Genomic DNA, 16,346 nt, shown 5'->3' on the forward strand with positions numbered 1-16,346 from the left:
TGCCAGTCACCAGTACCTCATTATTCACACACAGAGTTTGTATCTCCTTTACAAAGCCATGATCTCGAAGCCATGGGTCCACTATGCATTGTGCATGCACTTCACTACTAAGATGGATCACATCTGGTTCAGACTTGTTGGTACTGGATGTATTAGATGGGTTATTATGGCAGTGATGACATACACCACCTACAGGCAGGACAAAGTATTACAAGCTAGTATCAACTATATTTCATTTGTCACACAACAATTCATGACCCCAATTAAGACAAGGACACAAGCTGAGTTCAGGGCCTGAATGGAATTGGCTACCTGACCTTTGACCCCTAAATATTCTATCATATGTTATCCTTGCAAGGTTGATGAAGATCAGATTTTAATTTAGTGGGTTTTCTGTTATATTTTTTGTTGAATGTTTTGTGTTCCCTTCTTATATAAGTTTTATATATATATATATATATATATATATATATATATATATATATATATATATATATATATACATATATATATATATATATATATATATATATATTCCTTCCTGCTGCAGGAGCACGGATACATTTTATCATAGATACATAGACGGATAGATTTCCAGGAGTCTGAAACATCTCTCTGCTCCTTCCTGTGGATGTGAAATGAAGATCATTTTCTCCTGGTTCCTTCAGACTGCAGTCTCCTCCTCTAAGCTGCCTTCAGCTCTGGATCCTTCATCATGATGGTTGTTTTCTGGTCCAGACTTCTGGTTTCTCCTGGCCTGGAAACAGAGGATGGTTCAGCTTCAATGCAAGAACTTTCCCAACTGAACACATCATGCATGATACATGCAGTACCTTAAAGTAGAGGACCAGGACTGATCCCAGCAAACCCAGCAGGACGACAACCACACTGATGATCAAAGCAGTGAGAGAGGCTGAAACTGAATGAAACAGATTCAGGATCAGCTTTCATCAGATGAGTCCAGCTAGAAATTAATCATGTAGATCCTTGTTTTCATGCTGCCTGTAGATCTGATCATGAAAATTAATATCATCAATCCTCCTCTCTGACCTCATGAATGAGGCAGACAGCTGCTGGTTCACCTGAAGCAGAACTTTTCCTGATGGACTCCATGAGTTTACCTGAGACAGTGAGGTTGAGAGGCTGGCTCATAGAGGAGAAGTTATAGGAGAAAACGTAGACGTGGTAAACGCAGCGGTAGGTTCCTTGGTGGGCGTGGCCAGCAGCAGAGAACAGGAAGAGGGCGGAGTGATTAACAGCTGGCAGGGTGTGGTTCTGAGTGTAGTTAGAGGTGCTGAAGATGAGCTGGAAGGAGCCGCCTTCATACTGAGGTCTGATGGAGCACATGATGCTGAAACCTGAGCCAATGAGGAGCTCAGACCCCTGCTTTCTGCCTGTGGAGACCCCGTCAGTGGAGGAAGAGAGGAAGATGAGTGGCTCAACTAGCAGACCTGGGAACGCAGAGGAAACACAGAGACAACTGGATCTAATCTGAGGTGGAAAATAAGATGGCATGCATGAGAAAAAGACGAGAGCTCATCACAGACTGGTTGCCATTGTTACTACATGTTTATATATGATTACTAGCACCTTTATGATAGATCTATACTCTGTCAGTAATATTTAAACCAGTTTTAGTTTCTCTCTCCTCAAGGTTTCAGGTTCTTAGTTAAAGGTGACGGGTTCTCTGCAGACATCTGGAACCTGATGGAAGAAACATTTTAAAATAAATAAATATGAGAGTTCAGAGTTACCTGAGCAGATGAACTCATGGCTCTGATCACTGTTTTTATCATCAGGTAAACAGTTCTTTAATGCAGATCCTGACTGAAAACAGTCAGACCTGATCCACCAAACTGGTCTCACTGAATCTTCCTTTGAATTTCTTGCTGAAACAGCAGAACCACAGTCCAGTTCAGCACAAACCACAGCAACTGAGTTCATGTTCCAGTAATCAGACGAAACGACCACTGGTCTCCACTCTTCTTGATGTAACATCTCCAGTATCCCAGCACATCGGCTGGCCTCTCCCACCAACCTGAGGGGCGCTTGATGTGAGCAGAGACAGAGAGTTCATTAATGAAGGAAGTGAAGCAGTGAACAGCAGCAGGTCTGCAGATCCTCCTCTACCTGAACAGGTGAGTCCAACAGCTTGACCAGGTGAGCAGCTATTTCTACCTGAACTCTTCCTGCTGCAGCATTTCAGCAGAGCAGACTCACTGCCTTCACACAGGAACTCTCTGCTCCCCACTGGAGCCTCTGCTTCTCTGTAGAGCGCCCCCTGGAGGACTGAAGGAGGCCCACAGCCAATCTCCCTGCAGACCACCTTTGCATCCTGCAGGTCAAAGTCTTTTTCACACACTGAGGACCACGACTGGTCGGTCTTCACCTCCAGTCTGCCTGAGCACCGGTTGGTCCCTTGAACCAGCCTGACTGAGTCTGTGGATGCAGAAAGAAAAAAGGTTTAAAATATTTCAGAACTTTATTTTTCTAGATACACATGGAAACATCTCTGAGTTTGATAAATATAAAGAGCAAGAAAACCAAGCTAGAAAAACGACAAGTTTTTTTATAATTTATTTTTGAGGTTTTGAGCAGATTACAAAAGCACAATTTCAGTCTGTGATCAGATTCAAAATTCATTTTAGTTACATTTCCATTTACAAAAACCAAACAAAAAGATGGAACATGGGGGCAATATTTTGGAGACACATTACCGCAATTTACTGACCATAAGCCGCGACTTTTGTCTCATGGTTTCGACCCTGCGGCTTATACAACAATGCGGCTTATTTATGAATTTTTTCTAACGGCCAGTAGGGGCGCTGGAGCAGAAAAGGTAAGCGTGAGACATCTGGAATATATCTGTAGAGGAAGACTAATGTAACATCGTGCTTTGTGCATGAATGAAATTAGCTTGAACAGACCCTCATCATGGAGAATGCAAGAAGAAATGCATATGATGCAGCTTTCAAGTTAAAAGCAATCGAGCTGGCCGATAAAGAAGGAAACAGAGCTGCTGCACGTAAACTGAAGACTTTCATGGTTTCAGTGCACAGGAGGAAGAGGATGACAGCTCTCTGTGACTTTTAACCGTATGTTACTTAAACCAGCCCTGTTAGTGCTGTTTTGCTATATTGCTGCTGTTCAGAAAGAAAAGTGTTGAAGAAAATAATTATTTTTAGTGCTTAATACAGCTAATCTTACCCCAGGTGTAAAGGTTATAATGAACAGTCTGATTTTGAACAAATTTCTTAATTTTGGGGTAAGGGATTTGAAACTAAAACTACTCTATCGGTAAGTATTCAGAACCAGGAAATTAATGCAGATCAAAGGAGATCTTCAGTTGGGTTCCTGCTGCAGTGACACAACCTGGTTCATACATGTGTGCAGCTCCATGTTGGCAGCCTGCTCTTCCAGCGTGGTGTGAGGAAGGAAGGAGCGCGTCTGCTTGATGGGGGTGCGAGGCTTGCGAAGCAGAGACGGGTGTTATTATGTAAAAGCTAACTAATTAACTCCTGTTTGCTTCTTTCCTTTTCTTCTGTCTGAGACTCGCTGCGGTGCATCTGACCCCTGACCTCAACTCAATCCAGTCTTGCCATGGTCGACATGATGTTCCCTCCTCGTCACTAGCTGATGACAGCACTCAAGGAGACAGAGAAGAGTTCCAACACCTTCAGTCACTGATGAAATGCTGGTCTTAAAGTTCCGATGCCTGTGAACTGCGATTCAGAAAATTCCTGCATGGTGTCCTGCTGGACATTGGACTGAAACTAGATTCCTGTTTGGGTGCAATTGAACTCGTACAACCTCCGCTGATCTACTCGCTGACATCAGCGTGGAGAAGGAAAATGATGTGCTTCTGCGATGAAGACAACGAACTGAACTGTTTGATGCTGTCTCATTTGTGAACTGTTTGGACATTGACAGAGGGACAGTCTGGACAACTCAAGGTCCGACATCAGAGCCAGTTACATGTGACTGCTGAGGGTCAGAGGAGGAGGGAGGATTGCACCCCAGTGATGCCAGATTGGGGGGAGGGCGGAGCAGTGAGACAGTGAGGTGTCGTTTAAAGATAAGTGTTTAAACTCAGCTGTTCAGAGATCCTGTCCTGTTTTCTGCTTTGGGCAACCTGGATCCAAAGCGCTTGTCCCATGTGGGCCAGCTTCTGATCTTCCTCATGTCACTCTGTTTTATGACCAAAGCCAGACTGAATGGTTACATTTGTGTGACACCAGAGGGTGTTGCTGCTGTGGTAATCTGACTTATGTTCATTCGTTTCGGTTTATAATGCATGATGAAGCTGTTCCACATATTTTTTTGGAGTTGAGGGCCGTGGTAAAATGCTTCCTTGAAGTTCTATTGTTGTTCCTGATCTCTTTCTCCACTTTTACAGACACATACAGCATACGGTGTTTGGCTGTGGACTCTGTATTTCTGGAACATGTTCAACTTCCTAGACATTGTGGCAGGGAGGTGACTGATCCTCTTCACAATTCTATTTGGATGTTTCTGTAACAGAACTGATTGTTCATCTGGTTCTGTTTCAGAAACTGGGGGGTGAGAGGAGAATTCTCTAATATGTGAGCACAATGCTAGATCCTATGGAGAAGAGACAAACAGCTCAGCAGGAAATAACAGGCAGCTGTAATGCAAATCATTCTCTCCCCCATCACTTAAAGTAGCTCCTGACAAAATATCAGAATATATGTCACAATTTTAGTAGTGAAACAACAAGAGGCACCCTAAGAAGGTTTATAAGTTGAAACTAAAATTAGATGAAACCAAAAAACATGTTGTATGATACAAGTGCAAAATCCTGATGAGTAGCAGAGGAATTGGGAGTTTTTCTCTTGGAATCCTAATTAGCTTTCTTTCCTGCCATAAAAGTTCCTTCTACAAGGTGAAGAAAAGTTCATGAAGGAGGTGTCAAGTAGTTTTATGGCCCATCTGACTGTAGAGATAAGGCGAGTTGCTTGAACTCTTTAGAGTGAATTATTAAAAAAAAATAATAATACATAGTGAGTAATAAAATAATATGGAAAATATTAAATGTAGATTTTTTGCATCAAAATGCTGAGTTTAATTGGTAAACACGCTTTGACAAACATTAGTTAAATTTTCTAGGAAAAGGTGGTAAAAGAAAATATATTTCTTAAAATGTTTTACATATGTACAAATAATAATTTGGTGGTGTGATCTTTCTAAGGTCATTTTCTAGCTAAATATTCAAATTCATGTTTTAATAAATTCTCTAAGGTTGCTCAGATTACCCCGGAATTTTGGGAAAAGTTAAAGATGAGTAGAACTATGAAGTGACTGTTTAAACGTTAAAGATTTCCAAGGGAGCTAATACAGGATGAAATTCTACTTATTGAAATCATTAATGACTGTAACGTGAAATGTTCTGGGGAAATTGAGTAATCTTATAGGTTAAAATCATGCTACAAATAATTAATCTATTTGTTTTGAAAGTTTATCTTTCAGGAAAAAGGGCAGAGAATTTGGACAAAATAAAATAATAAAGATAAAGGTTAACTATGAAAATTATTAAGTTATCCTGAAAATAAAATAAGAAGGAAAAGGTCTTTAAATTATTAAGTTTTGCAAATAAGCGTACATTTAAAGGGTTTTTCTGATCGAAGGAATTGGTTTACAATTAAATTTAAATCTCTAATTGTTGATAATTATGGAGTTAAATAGTAGTGTTTTGTGGAACATTGAAGTATTTGTTGCATCTCAATTGAATATAAAAATAGAATTTAACTCTAAGAAACAGAAATGAATATGCAGTTATTGAAATTGGTGAGAAGTTTTGACAAAAGGAAATTATTAATTAGGTTCTAATATGACTTTTGAGAAACATCTTTTTAGAATGCACATGTTAATTAAAATCTTGGAGACTAAACTTAAAAAATAGTAAAACATTTAATGCTACACATTTGGAAAATTCTTGTAGCTTTCGTAATTCTTGATTGCATAAATTTGAACAATGAAGAACATGATGTGAATAGACTGACGGTTTTGTAACTGACCATGACTAGACTAAATGTTTCATGTTTTGTTTGTTGTGTTATCATCTGTTTGTGAATACATGCTATGAATATGTGTGATTAGAATTGAAAATAAAATTTTGAAATAAAACTGGCAAACTAATTAGATATCGTCCCCAATCACATGGCAAGGGAGACTAAACTAAATTATCAGACAAAATTGGCTAAACTATGTGCACATAAAAATTAAATTGAGTAGATGTTTTGCCTTTTACTTCACTGTCTGTCTGTCTAGTAACCAATCAACAGGGTTCTCTCCATTTGAGCTTCAAAACCGACGGAAGTTACATGGACCGGCGACCCGCATTACCAGGATGGACAGGTGAACCTGCACATTTATCACATAAAGATTGCTTTAATCAGTTACAGATCCTGGGAGTGGAATTTGCATAATATCAGACGACACAGGAGCGTCCAGGCTCGAGACCAGTTCCAGGAATCGACTGGGTGCGCCTGAAGGTCATCAAACGGAACTGGTCTGAACCTCGCTTCACCGGACCACACCGAGTAGTGGAGAGGACATCCCATGCTGTTCGTCTACAAGGGAAAGGAGACACCTGGTTCCATTGGAGTCAGTGCACGGCAGCCGAGGAACCACAACGCACACTCCAAGACGTACAGGAGGATCTGCAGCTTCGGTCTTCAGATGAGGAGCATCGCCAGGCGCGGCCGGGAGCTGGCGTGGGTCTGCAGTTCAAGGAGGGGGTCTGGCAGGGATTCCTGTCATGACCACTTCATGTTCCTGAAATTCGTGGTTTAAAGGGCTCGGAAAAGGCATAATAATCTGGATCCGATGTCTTTCAATTACGAAGGAAAGGAGATTTCATCTTTTGTTTTTAAAATCTCACTGATATATTGGTATAATAATCCGATTTTCAGTAGAGCAATCGACGCTCAGGTTGTCACCTGAGCTGTATAACCAAGGAGAAAGACAGGTTCACGGCGGATCAGGCTACAAGAGGATCATCCCCAGCTTCACTCATCTTTTTCTTGCGTTTTCTCGTTTTTTGCGAACTTTCAAAGAACTTTCGGTTTTTTGCGCGTATTTTTGGTCATTTCTTGACGAAGTATTCATATTTTTCAAGGACTATTGGAGGACATTTTATTGTACAAAAAGTGTTTTGTAATTTTATGTGTTTATGATTTTTTGCATTTTATACTTTGGGCTGTTGTTTGTACTGTGTTTTTAGTTCTATGGTGTTTATGGAGTTTTATGATTTGTCATATTTTTTAAACCCATAGGTATGTTTTACTCTTAGATTTAATTGGTTGAAATTTTGTGGTTCAACAGGTAAGTATTAAAATTGTGGGTTGGCGCAGGTTTCCATTTGACAGGTTCGGATGATGAAGTTCGGCTTAAGGCACATGGATGGGCAGTGTAAGTCTTATTACAGTTTCAATTGAGAAGGGACGCTGTGGCCCACCTCCTCCGCCTCCTTATCAGATGTTTTTTGTGGTCTTACTGATGAGAGAGTTGTAGAGCTGGGAGGTTCTATTTAAAAAGGGGGACTGTTATATAATGTGGCTACTGATATATAATTTAGTGTACTACGTAGTTTTTGGTTCCTCTATTTGAAGCCTTAATCAATTTATTTGTGAGATCTGAGAAACAGATCTCAAAAGGGGGACTGTTGAAGAAAATAATTATTTTTAGTGCTTAATACAGCTAATCTTACCCCAGGTGTAAAGGTTATAATGAACAGTCTGATTTTGAACAAATTTCTTAATTTTGGGGTAAGGGATTTGAAACTAAAACTACTCTATCGGTAAGTATTCAGAACCAGGAAATTAATGCAGATCAAAGGAGATCTTTTAGGAGGTTCCTGCTGTGCTATCAGAGGTCAGGAGGCCGTAAAATCAGCATCTCCGGGAGACAGAAGCCGGTTTGGTTCACAGAACATCAAAGGTCTTCCAGAATCACATCTGGCATGGTTTAAAATAAATACAATATAGAATGTTGAGATCATTAACATATTTCTAAGTATTAATAGCAAGTTTTTTAACCCAAGTGCATTATCTAAGTTTAGAATGGTGAATGCTGAATGTATTTGAAAATTGTACTGTCTATGATAATATCTGAATCAAATGGAAATTGTTTGAATGAAAATGTGTTGTTTAGTATTAGAAAATTGTTCAGGATTTATGTGATAAGGCAAAGATTCAAATCTTTGGAGATGCTGATTGCAGACGAGAAAAACTAGGTTTGTGAAGGTAATCTTTCCTTGAACCAAATTACTGGATTTAGCTTTGTTAAGGAGAAGATAACGGGAGACACTCCGAATTTCACAGGTATCTGTGAAGTCTTGTTTTATGCTTTTATTTGCCCAAATGGCCCTAGAACCCAGAAGACCAGGATGCAGCTGCTTGCTCCATTGTTCTTCCAGAGAGCAAATGGCCTTTGATCTCTGGCGGAAATAAGAGGAAGTTCTAAGTTTCTTTGAGTGTCCAGAGGAGAGCCTGGTTGGTCGAACCAGAGGTACGCCTTAATTGACTACATTAAAAAGTTAAGAAATGCCTTCACTATAAAAGTTCGTGCACAGTAATAATAATTTAGATAGCTGTCTTATTCTGCCGTTTTGGCATCAGCCTTCTCCAAAGACATGTCTTTGCCTTTTCTTTCTCTGTCTTTGTCCCTTTGTCTTTTAATTCTTTTGTCTCAGGTAAAGAATGTATATCTCTGTAGCTCTGCAGTTTTCTTGTTAATTCATACGCTTCTTGTGTGGAATTAAACGCTGTAACTCTGTGACGTCATCACGCATCGTCGTTTCTGATTGCCACACGCTGCTCGCCGGAAGAACCCGGGAAATAGGAAGAAAAAGAGAGACAAGCTTTTTTCCAAAATTAAGCTAACTTAGTAATTTCTTCCTTTAACAAAAGTTACGGCATATTATTAAAACTTTAAAAACACCTTCTGTGTACCGTCTGTTTGTAAATATCTCATGTTTCAATGTAGGCACATGCGGCTTATGTATGTACAAAATGTATTTCCTTTAAAAATTTAGGGGGTGCGGCTTATAATCAGGTGCGCTCTATAGTCCGGAAATTCCATACTTTTATGTGTGTAACTCAGTAAATTATGTAGTAAATGGACACTTCCTGAAGGATGAACTGTTTCTTTTTTATTTCTCTACAATCTAGTATTCTTGCATATTGTGTTTGGGTGAAACGGGACACCCTTTGGAGCACAAGATAATGAACTTGTTCAGTTGAAAACCAAATAGAAATATTAATTTTCCATCTGATAGATTTCTTTAACCCACTCTATCCATTCTTCTATAGTGGGAGGTTCAGGGAGGAGCCAGCGTCTGGTGACAGTTTGTTTATCGGCTGTGATTAATATTTGAACCAGATAGTTTACCTTGTCAGGTAGGCATTCTGTGTCACCTCTAATAAAAATAGTACATTTAAAAGGTTTTTTTATTTTCCAAGATATTTTCAATATTTTTCAGTATTTCTATCCAATATTGTCTTATAATTGTACAATCCCAAAATATATGCCAGAGGTTGGGTTCTGTGTTTCCACATTGCCTCCAGCACTCAGGCTCCTCCCTGGTATGAGAGATTTTTTGTTTTGATGTTATAAAAAAGTCTATGTAAGCATTTCCAACTGCGGCAGACTGGCGACCTGTCCAGGGTGACCCCGCCTCTCGTCCGGAACGTTAGCTGGGGATAGGCACCAGCAACCCTCCTGACCCCATTAGGGATAAAGGGTGTATAGAAAATGGATGGATGGATGGAGGAACAATCTAGAGTTATAGACCTAGAGTCATGGATGTAGAGTTATAGATCTAGAGTCAGTGCACAGCTTCAGTTATTATAACTAAAAACCAGCGATCAGCCCGAAACCTAGGAGTAGTGATGGACTCTGACCTGAACCTCCAGAGCCACATAAAGACAGTTACAAAGATGGCCTTCTATCACCTAAAGAACATTTCCAGGATTAAAGGACTAATGTCTCAGCCAGATCTAGAGAAACTCATCCATGCGCTTATATTCAGTCGCATTGATTATTGCAACAGCGTCTTCACAGGTCTGTCCAACAAATCAATCAAACAGCTGCAGCTGATCCAGAATGCTGCTGCTGGAGTTCTCACTAAAACCAGGAAGATAGAGCACATAACACCAGTTTTAAAGTCCCTCCACTGGCTCCCTGTAGCTCAAAGAATAGACTTTAAAATACTGTTAGTTTACAAATCACTGAAAGGTTTTTCACCACAATACATTAAAGATTTGCTGCTGTTGTATTAACCTTCCAGAACTCTCAGGTCTTCTGGTTCTGGTCTGCTCTGCATCCCCAGAACAAGAACCAAACGAGGAGAAGCAGCATTCGGCATCTATGCACCACAAATCTGGAACAAACTTCCAGAAAACTGTAAAACAGCTGAAACACTGACTTCCCATAAATCTCAACTAAAAACCCACTTGATTAGGATTGTATTTGAAACGTAATCAATAACAAACTTATTGTGCTGTTTTGATTATTGATTCTATGTTGCATCACGTTGTGTTTTTGTGTTTGATTTGATGTAAAGCACTTTAAAGTGCCTTGCTGCTGAAATGTGCTATACAAAAAAAATTTGATTGATTGATTGACTCCCTCTGTTCTACCAGTTATCAATGAATATTTCCCTTCTTTGTTGTTGGTTTCAGAAAGACGTTCAAATAGACATCTGTGTAACATTCATCTGGCTACGCACTGTCTATGACCAGATTTATAAGATGAGTAACATAATTTAGAGAAACCCATCCTTTTTAATTTTCCATGTTCCCCAGATATTTTGAAAATGTCTGATTTCCTTGAACTCCTCCTGGGATTTTGATGCATCGACTTCAAAGCAGCAGAGATTAAAAGTTATTAAAACGATGAGTTTTTGTTCATCTATGTGGGCTAAACTGAAAACTTTATCTGGATATTTAAATTACTTTAGTTTCTCTCTCCTCAAGGTTTCAGGTTCTTAGTTAAAGGTGACGGTTTCTCTGCAGACATCTGGAACCTGTTGGAAGAAATATTTTAAAATAAATAAATATGAGAGTTCAGAGTTACCTGAGCAGATGAACTCATGGCTCCGATCACTGTTTTTATCATAAAGTAAACAGTTCTTTGTTCCAGATCCTGACTTCGAACAGTCAGAGCTCATCCACCAAACTGGTCTCTCTGAAGCTTCCTTTGACTTTCTAACTGAAACAGCAGAACCACAGTCCAGTTCAGCACAAACTGCAGAGGCTGAGTTCATGTCCCAGTAACGATCCCAAACATCCACTGGTCTCCACTCTTTTTGATGTTTCATCTCCAGTCTCCCAGCACATTGGCTGCACTCTCCCACCAGCCTGAAGCTGTCTTGACCTGAGCAGAGACAGAGAGTTCATTAATGAAGGAAGTGAAGCAGTGAACAGCAGCAGGTCTGCAGATCCTCCTCTACCTGAACAGGTGAGTCCAACAGCTTGACCAGGTGAGCAGCTGTTTCTACCTGAACTCTTCCTGCTGCTGCAGTTCAGCAGAGCAGACTCACTGCCTTCACACAGTACCTCTCTGCTCCCCAGTGGAGCCTCTACTTCTCCATAGAGCGCCCCCTGGTGGACTAAAGGAGACCCACAACCAATCTCCCTGCAGACCACCTTTGCATCCTGCAGGTCAAAGTCTTTTTCACACACTGAGGACCACGACTGGTTGGTCTTCACCTCCAGTCTGCCTGAGCACCGGTTGGTCCCTTGAACCAGCCTGACTGAGTCTGTGGGTGCAGAAAGAAAAAAGGTTTAAAAAATTTCAGAACTTTATTTTTCTAGATTCACATTCAAACACATCTGAGTTTGATAAAAAATAAAGGCCAAGAAAACCAAACTAGAGAAACTCAGAGCATCAAAGGTGAACTGAAACCGACTGTACCTGGAAGTTAATCATTAATTTTTATTTCTGCTGAATTTATCATATTTTTGGGTTATAAAAATGTTAATAAACTCACTAAATGTAAAGCAAACTTAACAATCTGAAATTGTTTGTATTTCAGTTCAATTAAACATAAATTTGTCAAAATGACTCAACAGCGCCCCCTAGCTCATCCAGACCAACAACCATAAGAAACAAGAGGTTTTCTTGCTATTTTCACTAAAAACAGGAAATCCACCATTTTGGATCAAAAGTCATTTTCTGTTAATTTTCAGGTTTGAAAATGTCTGATTTCCTTGAACTCCTCCTGGGATTTTGATGCATCGACTTCAAAGCAGCAGAGATTAAAAATTATTAAAATGATGAGTTTTTGTTCCTGTATGTGGGCTAAACTGAGAACTTTATCTGGATATCTAAATTACTTTAGTTTCCCTCTCCTCAACGTTTCAGGTTCTTAGTTAAAGGTGACGGTTTCTCTGCAGACATCTGGAACCTGATGGAAGAAACATTTTAAAAGAAATAAATATGAGAGTTCAGAGTTACCTGAGCAGATGAACTCAAGTCTCCGATCACTGTTTTCATCATCAGGTAAACAGTTCTTTAATGCAGATTCTGACTTGAAACATTCAGACCTGATCTCCCAAACTGGTCTCTTTGAAGCTTCCGTTGACTTTTTTGCTGAAACTACAGAACCACAGTCCAGTTCAGTACAAACTACAGCAGCTGAGTTCATGTTCCAGTAACTGCCCCAAGCATCCACTGGTCTCCACTCTTCTTGATGGAACATCTCCAGTCTCCCAGCACATCGGCTGGCCTCTCCCACCAACCTGAAGTTGTCTTGACCTGAGCAGAGACAGAGAGTTCATTAATGAAGTAAGTGAAGCAGTGAACAGCAGCAGGTCTGCAGATCCTCCTCTACCTGAACAGGTGAGTCCAACAGCTTGACCAGGTGAGCAGCTGTTTCTACCTGAACTCTTCCTGCTGCTGCAGTTCAGCAGAGCAGACTCACTGCCTTCACACAGGAACTCTCTGCTCCCCACTGGAGCCTCTGCTTCTCCGTAGAGCGCCCCCTGGAGGACTGAAGGAGGCCCACAGTCAATCTCCCTGCAGACCACCTTTGCATCCTGCAGGTCAAAGTCTTTTTCACACACTGAGGACCACGACTGGTCGGTCTTCACCTCCAGTCTGCCTGAGCACCGGTTGGTCCCTTGAACCAGCCTGACTGAGTCTGTAGATGCAGAAAGAAAAAAAGTTTAAAATATTTCAGAACTTTATTTTTCTAGATTCACATGGAAACATCTGTCAGTTTGATAAAAATAAAGACCAAGAAAACCAAACTAGAGAATCTCAGAGCATCAAAGGTGAAGTGAAACCGACTGAACCTGGAATTTTATTATTCATTTTTATTTCTGCTGAATTTATCATATTTTTGGGACATAAACATGTTAATAAATCCTCTAAATGTAAAGCAAACTTTACAATCTGAAATTGTTGTATTTCAGTTTCTATTAAAAATAAATTTGTCAAAATGACTCAACAGCGCCCCCTAGTTCATCCAAGCCATCAACCATAAAAAACAAAAGGTTTTACTGCTATTTTCACTAAAAACAGGAAATCCACCATTTTGGATCAAAAGTCATTTTCTGTTAATTTTCAGGTTTGAAAATGTCTGATTTCCTTGAACTCCTCCTGGGATTTTGATGCATCGACTTCAAAGCAGCAGAGATTAAAAGTTATTAAAATTATCAGTTTTTGTTCATCTATGTGGGCTAAACTGAAAACTTCATCTGGATATTTAAATTACTTTAGTTTCCCTCTCCTAAAGGTTTCAGGTTCTTAGTTAAAGGTGACGGTTTCTCTGCAGACATCTGGAACCTGATGGAAGAAACATTTTAAAAGAAATAAATATGAGAGTTCAGAGTTACCTGAGCAGATGAACTCAAGTCTCCGACCACTGTTTTTATCATCAGGTAAACAATGCTTTAATGCAGATCCTGACTTGAAACAGTCAGACTTGATCTCCCAAACTGGTCTGTATGAAGTGCTCTTTGAATTTCTTGCTGAAACAGCAGAACCACAGTCCAGTTCAGCACAAACTGCAGCAGCTAAGTTCATGTCCCAGTAATGATACCCAACATCCACTGGTCTCCACTCTTTTTGATGTAACATCTCCAGTCTCCCAGCACATCGGCTGGCCTCTCCCACCAACCTGATGTCTTTACCTGAGCAGAGACAGAGAGTTCATTAATGAAGGAAGTGAAGCAGTGAACAGCAGCAGGTCTGCAGATCCTCCTCTACCTGAACAGGTGAGTCCAACAGCTTGACCAGGTGAGCAGCTGTTTCTACCTGAACTCTTCCTGCTGCTGCAGTTCAGCAGAGCAGACTCACTGCCTTCACACAGGAACTCTCTGCTCCCCACTGGAGCCTCTGCTTCTCCATAGAGCGCCCCCTGGAGGACTGAAGGAGGCCCACAGCCAATCTCCCTGCAGACCACCTTTGCATCCTGCAGGTCAAAGTCTTTTTCACACACTGAGGACCACGACTGGTTGGTCTTCACCTCCAGTCTGCCTGAGCACCGGTTGGTCCCTTGAACCAGCCTGACTGAGTCTGTGGGTGCAGAAAGAAAAAAAGGTTTAAAATATTTCAGAACTTTATTTTTCTAGATACACATGAGCCGGAAAAGGGTAAAGTGCCTTCTCCGGGTCGGGGGGTGTCCTGCCCCAAGTGGAGGAGTTCATGTATCTTGGGATCTTGTTCACGAATGAGGGAAGAAGGGAGCAGGAGATCGACAGGCGGATTAGCAGCGTCTGCCATGGCGGGCGCTGTATGCGGTCCGTCGTGGTGAAGAGAGAGCTGAGCCAAAAAGCGAAGCTCTCGATTTACCGGTTGATCTACGTTCCCACCCTCATCTATGGTCATGAGCTTTGGGTCATGACCGAAAGAACGAGATCGCGGATACAAGCGGACGAAATGGGTTTTCTCCGCAGGGTGGCTGGGCTCTCCCTTAGAAATAGAGTGAGAAGCTCAGTCATCCGGGAGGGACTCAGAGTAGAGCCACTGCTCCTTCACGTCGAGGGGCCAGTTGAGGTGGCTCGGGAATCTGGTCAGGATGCCTCCTGGACGCCTCCCTGTTGAGGTGTTCCGGGCACGTCCCACTGGGAGGAGGAAGACCCAGGACACGCTGGAGGGACTATGTCTCTCGGCTGACCTTGGAACGCCTTGGGATTCCTCCGGAGGGGCTGGAAGAAGTGGCTGGGGAGAGGGAAGTCTGGGACTCCCTTCTGAAGCTGCTACCCCCGCAACCCGACCACAGATAAGTGGTAGGTAGGTAGATGGATAGATGGATGGATGGATGGATGGATGGATGGATGGATGGATGGATGGATGGATGGATGGATGGAAACATCTCTGAGTTTGCTAAAAATAAAGGCCAAGAAAACCAAGCTAGAAAATCTCAGAGCATCAAAGGTGAAGTGAAACTGACTGTATCTGGAAGTTTATCATTAATTTTTATTTCTGCTGAAATTTTTATATTTTTGGGACATAAACCTGTTCATAAATCCACTAAATGTAAAGCAAACTTTACAACCTTAAATTGTTTGTATTTCAGATGAATTAAAAAGAAATTTGTCAAAATGACTCAACAGCGCCCCCTAGTTCATCCAGACCATCAACCATAACAAACAAAAGGTTTTCCTGCTATTTTCACTAAAAACAGGAAATCCACCATTTTGGATCAAAAGTCATTTTCTGTTAATTTTCAGGTTTGAAAATGTCTGATTTCCTTGAACTCCTCCTGGGATTTTGATGCATCGACTTCAAAGCAGCAGAGATTAAAAGTTGTTAAAATGATGAGTTTTTGTTCATCTATGTGGGCTAAACTGAAAACTTTATCTGGATACTTAAATTAATTTAGTTTTTCTCTCCTCAAGGTTTCAGGTTCTTAGTTAAAGGTGACGGTTTCTCTGCAGACATCTGGAACCTGATGGAAGAAACATTTTAAAAGAAATAAATATGAGAGTTCAGAGTTACCTGAGCAGATGAACTCAAAGCTCTGATAACTGTTTTCATCATGAGGTAAGCAGTTCTTAAATGCAGATCCTGACAGCAAACAGTCAGACCTGATCTCCCAAACTGGTCTCTCTGAATGTTTCCATGAATTTCTTGTTGAAACAGCAGAACCACAGTCCAGTTCAGCACAAACTGCAGCAGCTAAGTTCATGTCCCAGTAATGATCCCAAACAGACACTGGTCTCCACTCTTCTTGATGTTTCATCTCCAGTCTCCCAGCACATCGGCTGGCCTCTCCCACCAACCTGATGTTTTGACCTGAGCAGAGACAGAGAGTTCATTAATGAAGGAAGTGAAGCAGTGAACAGCAGCAGGTCTGCAGATCCTCCTCTACCTGA

At 41.0% G+C, this 16,346-nt stretch overlaps 1 protein-coding gene across 1 annotated transcript; it reads right to left on the bottom strand.

Annotated features, from left to right (window-relative positions):
* Positions 1-506: 506 nt before the first annotated feature.
* Positions 507-12,868, bottom strand: LOC122832714 (scavenger receptor cysteine-rich type 1 protein M130-like). Its single transcript, XM_044119742.1, has 9 exons — positions 12,857-12,868; positions 12,481-12,780; positions 11,474-11,782; positions 11,098-11,397; positions 2,131-2,439; positions 1,755-2,048; positions 1,122-1,451; positions 834-919; positions 507-757 (listed from the first exon to the last, which is right to left on the bottom strand). Exons 2-9 carry the CDS (start codon positions 12,722-12,724, stop codon positions 665-667), a joined length of 1,965 nt encoding a protein of 654 aa, XP_043975677.1. The 5' UTR covers positions 12,725-12,780; positions 12,857-12,868; the 3' UTR covers positions 507-664.
* Between the last annotated feature and the right edge of the window lie 3,478 nt (positions 12,869-16,346).

The sequence above is a fragment of the Gambusia affinis genome, linkage group LG06 (assembly GCF_019740435.1).
Source record: "Gambusia affinis linkage group LG06, SWU_Gaff_1.0, whole genome shotgun sequence".
Classification (NCBI taxonomy): domain Eukaryota; kingdom Metazoa; phylum Chordata; class Actinopteri; order Cyprinodontiformes; family Poeciliidae; genus Gambusia; species Gambusia affinis.